This window comes from Carassius gibelio, chromosome B9 (assembly GCF_023724105.1).
Source record: "Carassius gibelio isolate Cgi1373 ecotype wild population from Czech Republic chromosome B9, carGib1.2-hapl.c, whole genome shotgun sequence".
Classification (NCBI taxonomy): Eukaryota; Metazoa; Chordata; class Actinopteri; order Cypriniformes; family Cyprinidae; genus Carassius; species Carassius gibelio.
The window spans coordinates 5,484,187-5,499,259 of NC_068404.1; the positions used below are offsets into that span (position 1 = coordinate 5,484,187).

Genomic DNA, 15,073 nt, shown 5'->3' on the forward strand with positions numbered 1-15,073 from the left:
CCTTTTCTCACCTCCCATTTCCGCTCCAAATGTTCACGTTCCCGCCATCATCTGCTGCTCGTGGGGCGCGAGCGCAGGTAACATCAAACCCGGCAAAACTCACACACTGACAGCGCGCAGCATTGAGCGGATACTTTCATCCTCCAGCGCTTTCTTCGAGGAATTTCCCTCCCGCAGGTAAACGAGATGCGGTTAATGAGTAGAATGTGCCCACGTTTTTCTTGGAATGGTCAGTTAGCGGAGCCGAGCCTGTCACACGGCCTGGGCTGCTAATGCTAGTTAATTAGCTGCGTGTGGATGGTGCGTGTGTAATTATTTCACAGCGGAGTGTGAGGATCCTGCAGAATAAAGACGCGTTTCTGCGAATTACACGAGAGTTCGTTTGTTTTAAGGCGGGGACGCGAGTGTGTGCGGTCTCTAGGGAAGCTAGTCAAGTCGGTTCATTTAAAGCGCGCGTAATGTTTGTTGTGAACAAACCTGATGTGTTTGTTTACTTTCATCTTTACTCACTGGAACCCATCGAAACATCCGGGACTCTGGGCTCTGTATGATGAGCTCTTATTAATGAGAGCATCGGGCATCGTTTTAACGCACCTCTTAGTTAACTTTAAAATATGAGACGTGTCATACTTAAGATCAATGTTTTTAAAGCAACAATTTTGTGATTTGACTCAACGATTTAACGTAGTTTTATGTTAAGTGGAGTGTTTGCGAAGATATGAATGCAAGATCTATGTTAACTGTCAGATGTAGATTTTACACTGGCGCTTATTTGTGTTTTGTTAGTTGTCGTTGATGGTTTTAAACGACCAGGACATTATTATAGAGAGATTGTTAAATGACATTTACGCGTTGTGAGTTCACATGCGTGATTTGGCTCTCTGTGGTATATTATTTTCGTGAGTCTGTTTCATTTCCAACTCGTGGGCTGTGTTTTCTCATTAAAGTCGTTGTTTAAGAGAGTGTCAGCTTTGTTATATTTTAAAGCGTGCATATGCATTGGCTCGTCTCAAGCTGTTTCCCGTCGGACATTGACTCTCGTCTTTTGTCAGGGCTTTTGTTGCAGACCTCTGTCCGCATCTGTTCGTCTTCAGCTGTGTCCAGAGCCGGGGTTTCTCATGTCCGTCGCAGTGCCCAGGATGACCAGCGGGGGCGCTGTCCGCATCCGCATCCGATGTGGCGAGCTGGGGACCACCAAATGGAAAGAGGGGGTCTTTGAAATCCACGAGAGAGATAACAAAATAAACCTACTAGTCAAGTTCAACAGTGGCGGGACTCCGAGGATGTTTCAGGTACTGATCTTTCTTTGACATATGATAATGCTCAATACTAATTATGCTGTTTGAGTATCTGATTTAATACATGCACACTTTTCTGTTTCATAAAGTATGATATAGTGAGAATGTGAAGCTTCAAAAGAGAATAAATAAAAAAATTAAAATAAATGCAATTTGGTGCAGTTGCTTATATTTATATGGCTAAACAATGAAATTCTGATCGATCATGTAAATCCAATAAAATCTTTAAAACAGTATAGCAGATTACTTGCATTTATTAAATGCTTATAAATTTCACCTTTTAGTCTGTATCTCATATTAATGTCTGTTAGATGATTTTTAAATGCTTGGTTTATGATTAAAACTGTTTTGAGAGATGAACAAGTAATGGTGGCTCATATTTGATACTCACATTTGAACACAATTCTTATAAAAAAAAAAAACGTGGATAATCAGGTAAATCTAATTTTGAGTTCGAGCAAATATTCATCTTGAAATATTACCAACAGTATAAAACACATTTTACCTTCATAATTAAACATTAATCAGCAAAAAAGACCTAAAGTTGACTATTTTCACAAATATAGTAAAAGGCTTCTTATTTGTTGAAGTATAACCTATTAATCAGATGACTGAAGGCATGTTGTAGATTGTGTGCATACATTTGAATTTTTCAGCAAAGCTTGATCATGTTGTTAATTTAAACCCTTAGAAATGTGTATGAAATATGATGGATGTTTATAGGGTTAAGAAACAGAGACACAGAGTGTAATTTTAAAACATGGGCATCAGATGTGTCTGGTTGAATGCTATTAAGACTTGTTTATTTTGTTGCAGCTGAATCACAATGTTAAGCAGGTTTCATGGTATCAAACGCGTGGCCCCAACCGTATGACTTTGACTCTGAAAGACTCCAGCGTTGTAATGATGGACAAACTGTCCTTGTTGGTTGCTAAAAAAATGAAGGACTACCTTGAAATGGTGAGGCTCGGAAAACCAGCAGGTATGTTTCGTTTGACTTGTGTTTGTAGTTTTCATCTCCCTGTCCATTCTTTTTTAAGTCGTGTTAAGTTTTGTTTTTCTTTAGTTTTAAAGACAAACCAGGGGAGTGCTAGTTTTGGCTTAGTTCTTGGGAATCGCACCACACAGAATGACTCTGGCCTCTCTCCATCAGAAAAACAGGTAGCACAGCATCACAAGCACTGAAATACTTATGGATTCTTTTATAAATAATATATGATTGAGCTGCCGTTTCTTTCAGAGCACTCCAAGACGTCCAAGTCTGGACAGCAGAGAGGACAGCACACCCCGAAAGCCTCTCGGGAGTCCCAGCCGGGCAACGTCCACACCTGGCCGCAATGGGCTCTCTGACAACAGGTGTGCACATGTAGATTTGGGCTCAGTGTCTCTAGAAAGCGTGTGCACTTTTTGCTCAGTTATTTTGTTTGTTTGCATGTTATCTTAGGTTTCATTAAATTAATGACTGGTATTTAATAAAGGTGGCCCTGAACACAACTAAAGTTTTTGTCCTGTAGGAGTGAGAAGAGGAAGAGGCTGATGAACTCTGATGGAGATATGACCGAGGACTACCCCAAAGAGAACGACTCTTCCAGGTGAACAAGACTTCATCTTAGCGCAGATTTATTTTGATGTGCTGCTGTTCAAAAGTTTGGGGCCAGTAGGATTTCCCAAATCTGAAAGAAATGAAGTCCTGTTTAGAAAGGGTGCATTAAACTAATCAACAGATACAGTAAATTAATTGTTAATAAATTTTGTATTCATAAAAGACTCTTGAACACATTTAAATATTTTCACAGAAATATTAAGCAAAATATTTTATGCAGTTTTTGCAGCCTTCGCAAACATATAAAATCCTACCAATCCCAAAGTTTTTAATTGAGTGCACTAAAATGCAAAGAAACTTTCTCTAATATTGCCTGTTTTTAGCAACAATAAGGCCATCACAGACTCGTCCAGAAAGTTTCTGCTCAGCTGTAAAGAGAAAATCAAGCAGTCGGAGGAGAACAGAGCAAATGGTTAGTGTCTAATCACATTTCATCTACTGTAGTGGCTTCCCTTTTCTTTATGACACATGCTTATTACTTTATTTGCTCAGCTCCACACACGCCTGCCCCTCTCCAGCCAACGTCCTTCTATGGGAGCAGAACAGGAACTAAAGATTACTCCCAGATTCATTCAGTTTTGGACAGGTAAAGAGCCTCTGACATGGTGTGGTTACTCGTTGTCATAAGGTGGTGCTTTCTAAACCGGTGTTTCTTGCAATGCTCTGTGGCGGTGCTGCTGCTGCTGAATGTACAACTTCACAGGAATAATGTAATCTGAATGTGATAAACAAATGACTCTGTAATGGTAAATAATGCTGACACAACTAGTGCATTGTCTTCAGTTGCTGCACAAACATACAGTGTGACTAGTGTAGTCCAGTTCACAAACAAATTACTTTTTATGAGGCAGTGATTTCACCGAATATCTCAAACAAGTATAATAATTTTTTTGAATCCTGTGCTGAATTCATCAGATTTAGCGGTTACTAAACCACATGTATGTTTTGATATTTTTTTGCTTGACAGGTCCAGCAGTACAGGCCAGTGTCCCTCTGCTAAAAGAAGTCTAATGTTACCCAATCACTCAACTCCCTTTAAAAAGGTACGCCCAGTTTTGGACTACGGTGGCTGGAACAAACCAAGACCATCCGCGCTGGCTCAGCCGCAGCCTCCACTACAAGGGTGAGTGTAGCTCGCTGATATATATACTTTTTTTCTTCTATTTTTATGATACCAATTTCAAATGGTGGTTATCAAATTAATGCATAAAACCTAAGAGTTTAATTTATTTTACAATGCATTATGATTTTTGCAACTATTAGTGTTTTACTGTTATTTAAAATGTATGTATTTTTATATATAGTTTAAATAAGTTGTACAGTACATTCAGTATTATTGCTATTATTTTGCCATATTGAATGACACTATTGTTGTCCTTTGCTGATCACATGCCTCGTACTTGATTCTCCATTAGATTCTCCAATCTTGGGAACACCTGTTACATGAACGCCATACTCCAGTCACTTTTCAGCCTGCCCTCATTTTCAAATGACCTGTTAAAGCAGGGCATACCATGGAAGAGGGTCCCCATCAATGCCCTTCTGAGGTATGGTCATGCGGTTGTATTCTTTCCCTCAAAACTAGGTACTTTTTGAACTATTCTAAACATTCATTAGAAATTTGAAACGTCATAATTATCCAGTCACAAGCCTGTTGATGTTTTGTTGTTGTTTCCATATGAAGGCGTTTTGCTCATCTGCTGGCTAAGAAAGACATTTCCCCTCCAGAAGTGAAGAAGGATCTTTTGCGACGTGTGAAGAACGCTATTTCTTCAACAGCTGAGCGATTCTCTGGTTACATGCAGAATGTAAGACAAGTGACATTTTTATTTCTGATTTAAAGCCCGTTGACACCAGTGTGTTTTTTTTGTTTTTGTGGAATAAATGTAATTGTTTTATGCCTTCATCTGATTACCAGAAAAATTAAGAACATTTTATATGGCCCAATTATTCTTTTAAAAAGGACACTATACAATATATATATATATATATATATATATATATATATTATAAATTCACCATTTGTAGACCCTTTACTGTTCTTTTTTTCTAGAAATATAAAGAGCATTTGTATTACATTTGTAATACAAATATAAAGAGCATTTGTAAATAGTTAATTTGTAACTATTTTCAATTAATGGATTAAAAAAAAATAGAATTTAATAGAGAGCTTGTGAATTGGAATCGAATCAGACACCTGAATCAATACCCAGCCCTAATAGTAAACAGTAGTTTAATAGTTTATTCTCTGTTGGTATGGATGCTAATACAGTTATAATTGTCTTTACCGTTGTTGTTCTTGGTGTGAATAAGCCTTCTTGACACATTGTTCACATGATGCTAGTGCCAATCAGCTGTTTGTGCCCAGGATGCCCATGAGTTCCTGAGCCAGTGTCTGGACCAGCTGAAGGAGGATGTGGAGAAGATCAACAAAAGCTGGAAGAACGAGCCCTCGGCCGGAGAGGAGCCTCCGAGCCCTCGGTTAGCAGAGGAGGTGGACACCTCACGCATTTACACCTGCCCCGTTACAGTCAACATGGAGTTTGAAGTGCAGCACACCATAACATGTAAAAGGTGAATAAAAGATGCCATGTAGATATCATCATAGTCACATGCTGCCTGACGTACTGACCCAGTCCTCTCTCGCTCTGGTGAACAGCTGTGGAGAGGTGGTGACGAAACGAGAGCAGTTCAATGACCTGTCCATCGACCTGCCCCGCAGGAGAAAAACACTCCCTCTGAGATCCATACAGGACTCGCTAGATCTCTTCTTCAGGGTACGACACCATCACTCCAGCTGTAGAATGGGAATGATCCTGTTCACACCTAAATACATGTTCAGTGCTAAACATTTGAGTTTGATACATGGCTGTTAATGCATTTGTTGAACATGAATATTTGCATGTAGTCAATAACAAATACAAAAATCTGAATGACTGTTTGAAAACATGTAGACGCTGTTTGACCTGTTTTTGAAAAAAACTTCAAGTAGTGAAGCAGTCTACTGTCAGTTTTGTTTTTGTTCAACCTGTATGGCATCTATTCATTCAAATATTTTTTACACCTTGATCTGAACAGACAAACCCCATGCAAAAAAACTAAAAAGATTTTTGTGCTGAACATTTGTGAGCAAACCCTTTTTTGTCACTATTGAGTTTTTCTTTTTGCTAAATCCTTGTGACTCTTAATCAGTGATAATACTCGTTACCAAAATGTTTTAGTGTATGGTACTCCACTTTTCATTCCCTGTTGGCTTTGTGTTTCTAGATGGAGGAGATTGAGTATTGCTGTGAAAAATGCAGTGGAAAAGCAGCAACCGTCTCTCACAAATTTAGCAGGCTTCCCAGGTTGGGATGAACAGACACACTTCAGGTTGTTGTTTAGACTCATTTGTGGTCAATTCAAAACCTTTAAATGACTCGATCTCTCTGCAGAGTGCTGATTCTTCACCTCAAACGCTACAGCTACAGCAGTCAGCTGTCTTTAAACAGCAAGCTGGGCCAACAAGTGCTGATCCCCAAATATCTGACGCTGCTCTCACACTGCACAGACGCCACACGCCCCCCTCTGAGCCTCGGCTGGAGCGCACAGACCGCCGTGTAAGACTCACTCTTGCACTGTCACTTAGTGTAGCACCCTTCATACTCACTAATGGCTGATTTTATTTCAGCTCCAGGACGCTGAAGATGTCCCAGTCGGTCAACTCTTCAACACTACGGTGAGAGCAGCCCTCTGATGTGCATGCTGGGAGTATTTAGTCTTGATGCATACTGATGTGTGTTAAACTGATGGTTTATAGGAAAGCTTCTCAAAAGCCGGAGAGCTCTGGCAGCATGTTGTGTGACTCGGATAGTGAGGAGGAGCTCATCAGAAAAGTGGGTCGCAAACATCATTCAGAAGATGACCGGACTGAAGAGGTGAGAACAGCTTTGTATTTTGAATGGATTGTTTGAATCTGTCCACGTGGCATTTGTGGATCAAAATGGTTATTTTGGTTACAGCACGCTACAGTCTACAAAGGTGTCATGTCACAATCAGGGTTACTATCTTAAACACACTAAAACCATTTTTGTTATTTGAAATAAAATATATTAGATAATACCTGAACTTGTGTCATTTCTAATTTAAGCTGATGCACTTAAATGAAAGCACTGAAAATAAAATGAATTACATTTAAAGGGTAATATTTAATCTAACCCTTATTATTAACTAAGCCTAACCCATTAAAAAGTAGACAATAACTGACAAAACCTAAACTGAAAATGAATTTTAAATTAATAAAATGTATAATAGCTTATATAATACAATTACATTGGCAGTTGTAAAGAGTGTAGATTGTGTAAGGTGTTGAACTCACATCCTAGAATTTCAAACATTCAACAAATTATAGGTCTCTGTTTTAAATGGCAGGATTTTAACAAATATTTGCACTTGTTCAAAAGTTTGGGGTTGATTTGATTCAGAAAAGTCTCCTCTGCTCACCAAGACTGCGTTTGTTTGATGGAAAACGGACAGAAACTGAACAATTTTGAGATTATCACAATTTACAAAAAATATATATATTAAAAACTAATGCTGTATATTCTGCATCAATACATCAGTCTTCAGTGTCACATGATCCTTCAGAAATCATTCTAGGATGCTGATTTAGTGCTCAAACTTGTTAAATGGTTGTGCAACTTAGTATTTTTTTCAGGATTCTTTGAATAGAAATGATCTTTCTTAAAAGTGGGTTAAAGGAAACGTATGTGACCAGTTTGCACCTGACATCTAACCTCCCTTTTGTTCTCAGGTGCAGCACAATGCACAGGTGGAGCACTCTGAGTTGAATGCAGTCAACGATGATGAGATGCTAGCAGCTGTGCTAGAGTCGAGTCCTCACAACACTAGTTTGTCCGGATGCCCTGATGACGTGCCGACCAGCAGCCCAGACACAGGGTTTGGAGATGCAGACGGCCAGGACCTGACTCCTCATTTGGAGCTTCTGGATGCAGAGAAACAGCCTGCAGGTGACGAGTGTTAACTAGATGTCATGTTTATATTCCCAGCTATCGATCAGTCTCACTTTCTGATTTCAAGCTGATCCATTTTGTTATCAGAGGCACATGCAATAACGTCACGTTAGCCGCACAGTCTCGCTGTCTACTCTCCCACGACACCTTGTGTCACACACGTCTCATTCGCTCCGGTTAAATAGTGCTTGTATTGCACATTATTATTATTATTAGTCTTTCCCGCAGGTTTTGTGCTTGCACCAAAGGCGTGAGAACCATCACTGATCTATTAGCAGAGCGCACAAGCCGCATCTCAAACAGCTTGTGAGCCACAAATAGTGGCTAACTGTGCTAAAATGTTCAAATAGATACAACATTTTCAAAATGCCCATCTTGTGCCCAGTTTTGAAACGTTAAATAGTTGAGAAAGAGAACATGTGTTGTGTAACAGTATATTGGGTCCGTGGATAAACTCTTAAAGGGACCGCTGCCCAATATTCCTGCTGATGTCTGTCATGTTAATCAAAGAACAAAAGACAAAGAAAACCTCTTTCTGCTCCTGACTGAAAATGTTTTTTAACTTTAAGGGTAAGCATTAATTTGTATTACATTTTTACAATGAAGACTAATTTGATCATTTACATTTAATTTAATTTCTGTAGTATTTCTTACCTGAATAATACCAAGTTTCATGGCTCTCTTTTTTCTGTTGCATTTATTTGTACTGTTGTTTGCAATTATTATTTTATTTTTTTGTTCTTATTTTATTATGGTCACTCTATTTTTTTTTTTTTTTCTTTATGAAAATAAACTTTGCATTGAAGAAAAGTAGATTTTTGTTTGTATATGCTGTCAATATTATACAATATCATATAATAAAAAATAGGAACCGGCAAAAATCGGTATCGGCAGATCACACTAACAAACAAATCCGAAGTCTGAATTGGTGAAGAACATTGCAATAGGTGCATCTCTGTTCCCGGCCCACAAGGTCTAGAGTTGTGTTTGGTTTGTGTCTAGACGCCCTGGAGTCTCTAGATCTGACCATGGATGAGAACAAGGAGAACCAGACGCCTGAAGGAGTGCAGGGAGAGCTGGACTGGGTGCAGCAGTACAGTTTAGATCAGGAGCGAGAGGAACAGGAGCTGCAGCAGGCCCTCGCACAGAGCCTGCAGGAACATGTGAGGAATCCACTTCTCAATCTATTGATTTTTTTTTTTTACCTCTAGTATTGTCTAATTGGTTTAAATTCTCCCTCAATTTTCATTTGTGTGTTTATTTGCTGATAAACTGAAACACAGATAAACGAAGAGATCATTATGCATCACATAATTTGGCAAATAATTATAATCCTGGGGGGTGGGGGTCAATCTCACTGAAACACAGTAACATATCCAGGTCATATTTCACCACACAATCAAAGCTACATAATGTTTGTGTCTAAAACATGATCTTGTTTTGAACATGTTTTGTTTTGAAACATGTTTTGAATCTAAAACATTTTAAGGACAGTTTTAAAATGGTGATAAATTTAAAATAGAGGAGATATCTGAAGTAAAACAAACAAACAAAAACTTAAGTTTTACTGTGCCAAAAGCTTTTCCAGTGTTGTTGATCCTTAACGTCAGCACAGTTTAACTAATGATGATAATGACTGTTGTTCAGTGAATATTATCTGTTAATTGCACAGGAGGCGAGAGAGATGAGGGAAGATGACGATCTGAAGAGAGCCACTGAGCTCAGCCTGCAAGGTCAGTATGACAGACCCAGGACGTTGTGTTGTGTTCTGTCTCACATTATCTTTATTAATGTGAATGTTTTTGTGTGCTGTAGAGTTTAATAACTCTCTGCCGGAGCTGCTGTGCTCCGATGACGACTCTGGGAACGAGGATGGTCTGGATATGGAGTACAGTGAGGCTGAAACTGAAGAGCTCAAGAAGAACGCAGAGGTGAGTCGGAGACCCTCGGTGCGCTTTAAGAGAGTGGCATTGGTTTTACTGATGGTGTAATGAATTTTTCCCCAGACTGGAGAGCTCCCGAACTCCTTCAGACTCATCAGTGTGGTCAGTCACATCGGCAGCAGCTCGTCATCAGGTACTGACGCCTTTTAGCTTCATGTTGATTTCCATTGTGGACCAAGTGCAGTAAGTTTCATCAGGTGCTGTTCGTCTCTTTCCTCCTATAGGGCATTACATTAGTGATGTTTATGACATGAGGAAACAGTCCTGGCTCACATACAATGATCTGGACGTCTCCCGCACACAGGAGTCCACAGTTCAGAGAGACCGTGACCGGAGCGGATACATCTTTTTCTACATGCACAAGTAAGTAGAAATACAAGAAGTCCATGTGAATGAGACTCCCTGGTATTGTTGTGATCTGACGAGACGTCTGTGTGTTCAGAGATGTGTTTGAGGAGCTGTCTGAGCTGGAGAAGGCAGGAGGGAACAGTGATGCCGGTCGCACCGTGCTGCAGCCGCTATAAACGCTCTTAACATCCCATGGGGTGTATCCTCCTGCTGATGAACAGCTGAACTGAGCCAGGGGTAAACGTGACACCCTTCATCAGTACTACTGAAGACCGTCCACACACACGCATCTACTTTGGGCACTTTTTCTATCTCTCTTTCACTTTTCCCATTGCTCCCTGTGAAATACTGTTGCCGTTTCAGATGTAGACTTGCAGCTAGATGGGTAAATGTTCTAGAAACTCGTAGGTACAAATGTTTATGGGGAAACGCAAAGAAAATAAATATAGAAAGCATTTTGAGTTGAAGTTGCTCTTTATACATTTTTTTTGTCGCCTTTCGTTAAAATATTTTGTTTTGCCTTAATGAAAAAACCCTCTGGTAAACTTGTGCATTAAGAAATATTGAGAACTTGTCCTCTATACATTTTAATTTATTTTTCCCCAAATTTTAGATTGCCTTTTCCACCTATTGCATATAAAATGTATCCTTGTATATGTTTGGGTGGAATATGGGGTGTCCGTCTCGTTTGATATGCAGCTGAAAATGTGGTGCAATATTTGCTTGGCCATTTGGCTTTTATATGACCTATAGCGATGAAGAGAGACTTGGAATAATACTGATTTATATTCAGGTCTTTACTGATGACTGTTGGTTGTTTTATTCTTCTTTTATAAACGTAAATCTAACAAGCTCGGTGGATTTGATGTAGCTTGTCTTTTTTAAAGATCTCCCTTCAAGATTCTTTATGCCTCTCCACACATACAGACCTAATAAAACAATAGTTTTCCTTCTCTCTAGAGCTTTACAGTGTGAAGTTGCACAGCCATTGTGAAAGACACATGAAAAATGTTCACACACCTTTACTGAATATAGGAAGCATCCGATGAGAGTGCTTCACACGTCAGATTATTTATTTTAGATCTTGTTCACTATCTGATTTGTACTGTACTGTCGTTCTCATTTTCATGTCTTTGGCAACCACTTTATTCATGTTTTGTTCTGATCATCTGAGGAGGTTCATGTATGTATGGTGTTCTCTGAAACAGTGGTATAAGCTCTACTTAATTGCTTAGTATTCAGTCTTTGACTTCCTTAAATATTTTTAATAAAATTTATTTAGGAAAAAAAAAATCAACCGTGTTTCATTGGTTTTGATTCCAGATTCAGAACTACTTGGTAGTGAATGTTTTCCTCCTTTATTTCAGGAGCGTCACATGTCCTATGTGCATCTCTTAGTGAGTGGCTCGAGGTGGCTGCCTGTTAGCCTGTTGAACTCGCTGAGAATGTAACTTTCTTTCTGCTGCATCTGTCAAAAAAGAAAACCATTAATAGACAAGGAGAAAGGGGGGAGAAAAACATTTGACTCAAAAGTCCAGCTAGTACACAATGCTTTTTTTTTTTTTGACACAAAGTAGTGACTTTAAAACCTTAGGTTTGGATATTTTTGCTAATTTTGGACGTCTTACTAAAATGCAATTAGATTTGCTTTTTAATAGTTTTTGGGTAAATAGTGCACACAATAAAAAAATTAGGCAATTGTCAACTAATGGAGGTAGAAGGCAAATTTTCATGAATGTATATTTCCATAGTACTTCATATGCAATCATAAAGTCACTTAAAATCTCAAAACTAATACTGTGAAAACCATTTTGAAATCAGACATTTAGTTTAAATTGAGTGATACTTTAAAATCTTTAAGTGGTCTCCTTAAGGAGTGTCAAGTGATCTTACAATCTATTATGGGGTTTTACAAACAAAATATATTTATTTTGACAAAATAAATATTGCAAAGGTGAGTCTCAAGATTACATATTTGGTGGTGTTTTGTGATATAAAACCATTTGTGTAGTTTGGGGGCCACACAGTGGCTATTGTTGCTATAATGTCTAAACGCATAATAAAAATTTTTGTGTGGGTGGTTGATTGTATACTAAAAAAATATTTTTCTCTACAAGATGGGTGCCTGACAGAAAAAGTTTGGAAACCACTTATTTAGCATGTAGCCTGTCATTTAGAGATGTGTTTCTCACCCTGAAGGCATCGGCATGACTGATATGCAAATATTTATTAATACACTGAAATCCAACATGGCTATTTTAATAAATCCACCACCCAGTGTAAAGGGAATACTACTGAATATAAAGTTGAGAATCACTACTTGATAGTTTTCTCTTTTGGTTTTGTTCCTACAAGCAGCTTGTATATTTCTATAAACCATCAAAGACCAGCTTCAGCCACTCCTCTCCTGAAACCTGTCCCACCTCAATCCACTCCTCTTCAGTTTCATGTCTGTATCCCAGTAAGTGACAGATCCCATGAGCAGTCACCACCTGCGAAACGCCACAGAAAACCATGTTAACAAACCTTCATGACATCCTGCCAGGCTGCAGATATAAATGTGCTCAGACTACACATATCTCTTACTGTAAGTGCTTCATGAAGATCCTGGGAAGTTTCTTTACACCGGTGCTTTACATACTCTACACCCAAGAAGATGTCGCCTAAGTTATACTCATCTCTTTGGAGGGCACATGGGATTTTGCCAGGCCTCAAATCCTTTGGAAATGAAACGCACTTTAGCCATTATGTTCCTTTGGCTGCTCAGACATGGGTTACTTCCACTGCTACCAAAAACTGACATGCTTTAGCCACCTGTCAATGGCCAATGTTTATTTACAGGTGCTGGTCATATAGTTAGAATATCATCAAAAAGTATATTTCACTAATTCCATTCAAAAAGTGAAACTTGTATATTATATTCATTCATTACACACATATATTTCAAATGCTTCAGTTTCTCAGAAAATTAGAATATTGTGAAAAGGTTCAATATTGAAGACACCTGGTGTCACACTCTAATCAGCTGATTAACTCAAAACACCTGCAAAAGGTCTTTAAATGGTCTCTCAGTCTAGTTCTGTAGGCTACACAATCATGGGGAAGACTGCTGACTTGACAGTTGTCCAAAAGATGACCACTGACACTTTACACAAGGAGGACAAGACACTAAAGATCATTGCAAAAAAGGTTTGCTGTTCACAGAGCTCTGTGTCCAAGCAAATTAATAGAGAGGCGAAGGGAAGGAAAAGATGTGGTAGAAAAAAAGTGTACAAGCAATAGGGATAACCGCACCCTGGAGAGGATTGTGAAACATAACCCTGTCAAAAATGTGGGGGAGATTCACATAGAGGGGACTGCAGCTGGAGCCAGTGCTTCAAGAACCACTACACACAGACATATGTAAGACATGGGTTTCAGCTGTCGCATTCCTTGTGTCAAGCCACTCTTGAACAGCAGACAGCGTCAGAAGCGTCTCACCTGGGCTAAAGACAAAAAGGACTGGACTGCTGCAGAGTGGTCCAAAGTTATGTTCTCAGATTAAAGTAAATTTTACATTTCCTTTGGAAATCAGGGTCCCAGAGTCTGGAGGAAGAGAGGAGAGGCACACAATCCACGTTGCTTTGGGGTGCCATGTCATCTGCTGGTGTTGGTCCACTGTGTTTTCTGAGGTCCAAGGTCAACACAGCCATATACCAGGAAGTTTTAGAGCACTTCATGTTTCCTGCTGCTGACCAACTTTATGGAGATGCAGATTTCATTTTCAAACCGAACTTAGCACCTGCACACAGTGCCAAAGCTTCCAGTACCTGGTTTATGGACCATGGTATCCCTGTTCTTAATTGGCCAGCAAACTCGCCTGACCTTAACACCATAGAAAACCTATGGGGTATTGTGAAGAGGAAGATGTGATATGCCAGACCCAACACTGTCATAACACCTGAGCAGTGCCACAGACTGATCGACTCCATGCCACGCCGCATTGCTGCAGTAATTCAGACAAAAGGAGCCACAACTAAGTATTGAGTGCTATACATGCTCATACTTTTCATTTTCATACGTTTTATTTGGCCAAGATTTCTAAAAATCCTTTCTTTGTATTGGTCTTAAGTAATATTTAAATTTTCTGAGATCCTGAATTTGGGATTTTCCTTAGTTGTCAGTTATAATCATCCAAATTTAAAAGAAATAAACATTTGAAATATTAGTCTGTGTGTAAGGAATTAATATTATATAAGTTTAACTTTTTGAATGGAATTACTGAAATAAATCAACTTTTTGATTATATTCTAATCATATTACCAGCACCTGTACAAGAACATAGTCCAAAATTAGGCCAAGTACTTCCTCTTGTCGATGAGAAGAAAGTGTATAGACATGAAATCAACCTTGAGAGCGCTTGTACCTCGTAGAAGGGGAACGACAGCACGTCTGTGGGCTGGTTGTTTTTCCTGTAAAGGTTGTTGATGTGTTGAATCCTGCGGTTGTCCACACAGATGATGCCCAGGTCAAACCTCTGGACCCCGAAGATGTGTCTCAGGACCTCCACATCTCTGCGCAGTCTGGCGCGTCTCAGAGGAACCACGCTCTGAAGATTCCGTAGAACTACACCCATAGCGAGAGTACAATTAAATAGAATAAATACAAGTTATAACCTACAAAACCCAACCGGCTTTTTCACAAGGTGAGCGTCTCAAATAGAAATGTGTAAACGCGTTGCTCACAAAAAGGACCGAAATCTCTATTCATATTAAGATTTCAGTGAACATACAACAATATAACGACAAATAAATAAAAGTTCTATGTTCCCGAGTTTGCCCTGACCGGTAATTTTGAAACTGAAAGTGCGCATGCGCCAAACTGTTCATT

General features: G+C 39.1%; 2 protein-coding genes across 2 annotated transcripts; one reads left to right on the forward strand and one right to left on the reverse strand.

The window, feature by feature from the left end:
- Positions 1 to 12: 12 nt before the first annotated feature.
- On the forward strand, positions 13 to 11,497 carry LOC127964748 (ubiquitin carboxyl-terminal hydrolase 37-like). The gene is made up of 24 exons (XM_052565065.1): positions 13 to 177; positions 1,053 to 1,292; positions 2,115 to 2,280; positions 2,365 to 2,459; positions 2,539 to 2,654; positions 2,813 to 2,890; positions 3,225 to 3,313; positions 3,394 to 3,487; positions 3,869 to 4,024; positions 4,317 to 4,448; positions 4,586 to 4,709; positions 5,270 to 5,475; positions 5,561 to 5,678; positions 6,169 to 6,248; positions 6,336 to 6,500; positions 6,572 to 6,619; positions 6,701 to 6,818; positions 7,694 to 7,910; positions 8,916 to 9,076; positions 9,586 to 9,646; positions 9,729 to 9,844; positions 9,920 to 9,989; positions 10,081 to 10,219; positions 10,299 to 11,497. Exons 2-24 carry the CDS (start codon positions 1,119 to 1,121, stop codon positions 10,378 to 10,380), a joined length of 2,805 nt encoding a protein of 934 aa, XP_052421025.1. The 5' UTR covers positions 13 to 177; positions 1,053 to 1,118; the 3' UTR covers positions 10,381 to 11,497.
- Positions 11,464 to 15,051, reverse strand: ybey (ybeY metalloendoribonuclease). Its single transcript, XM_052565068.1, has 4 exons — positions 14,610 to 15,051; positions 12,791 to 12,922; positions 12,628 to 12,696; positions 11,464 to 11,672 (listed from the first exon to the last, which is right to left on the reverse strand). The coding sequence occupies exons 1-4, from the start codon at positions 14,817 to 14,819 to the stop codon at positions 11,586 to 11,588; spliced, it is 498 nt and encodes a 165-aa protein (XP_052421028.1). The 5' UTR covers positions 14,820 to 15,051; the 3' UTR covers positions 11,464 to 11,585.
- Between the last annotated feature and the right edge of the window lie 22 nt (positions 15,052 to 15,073).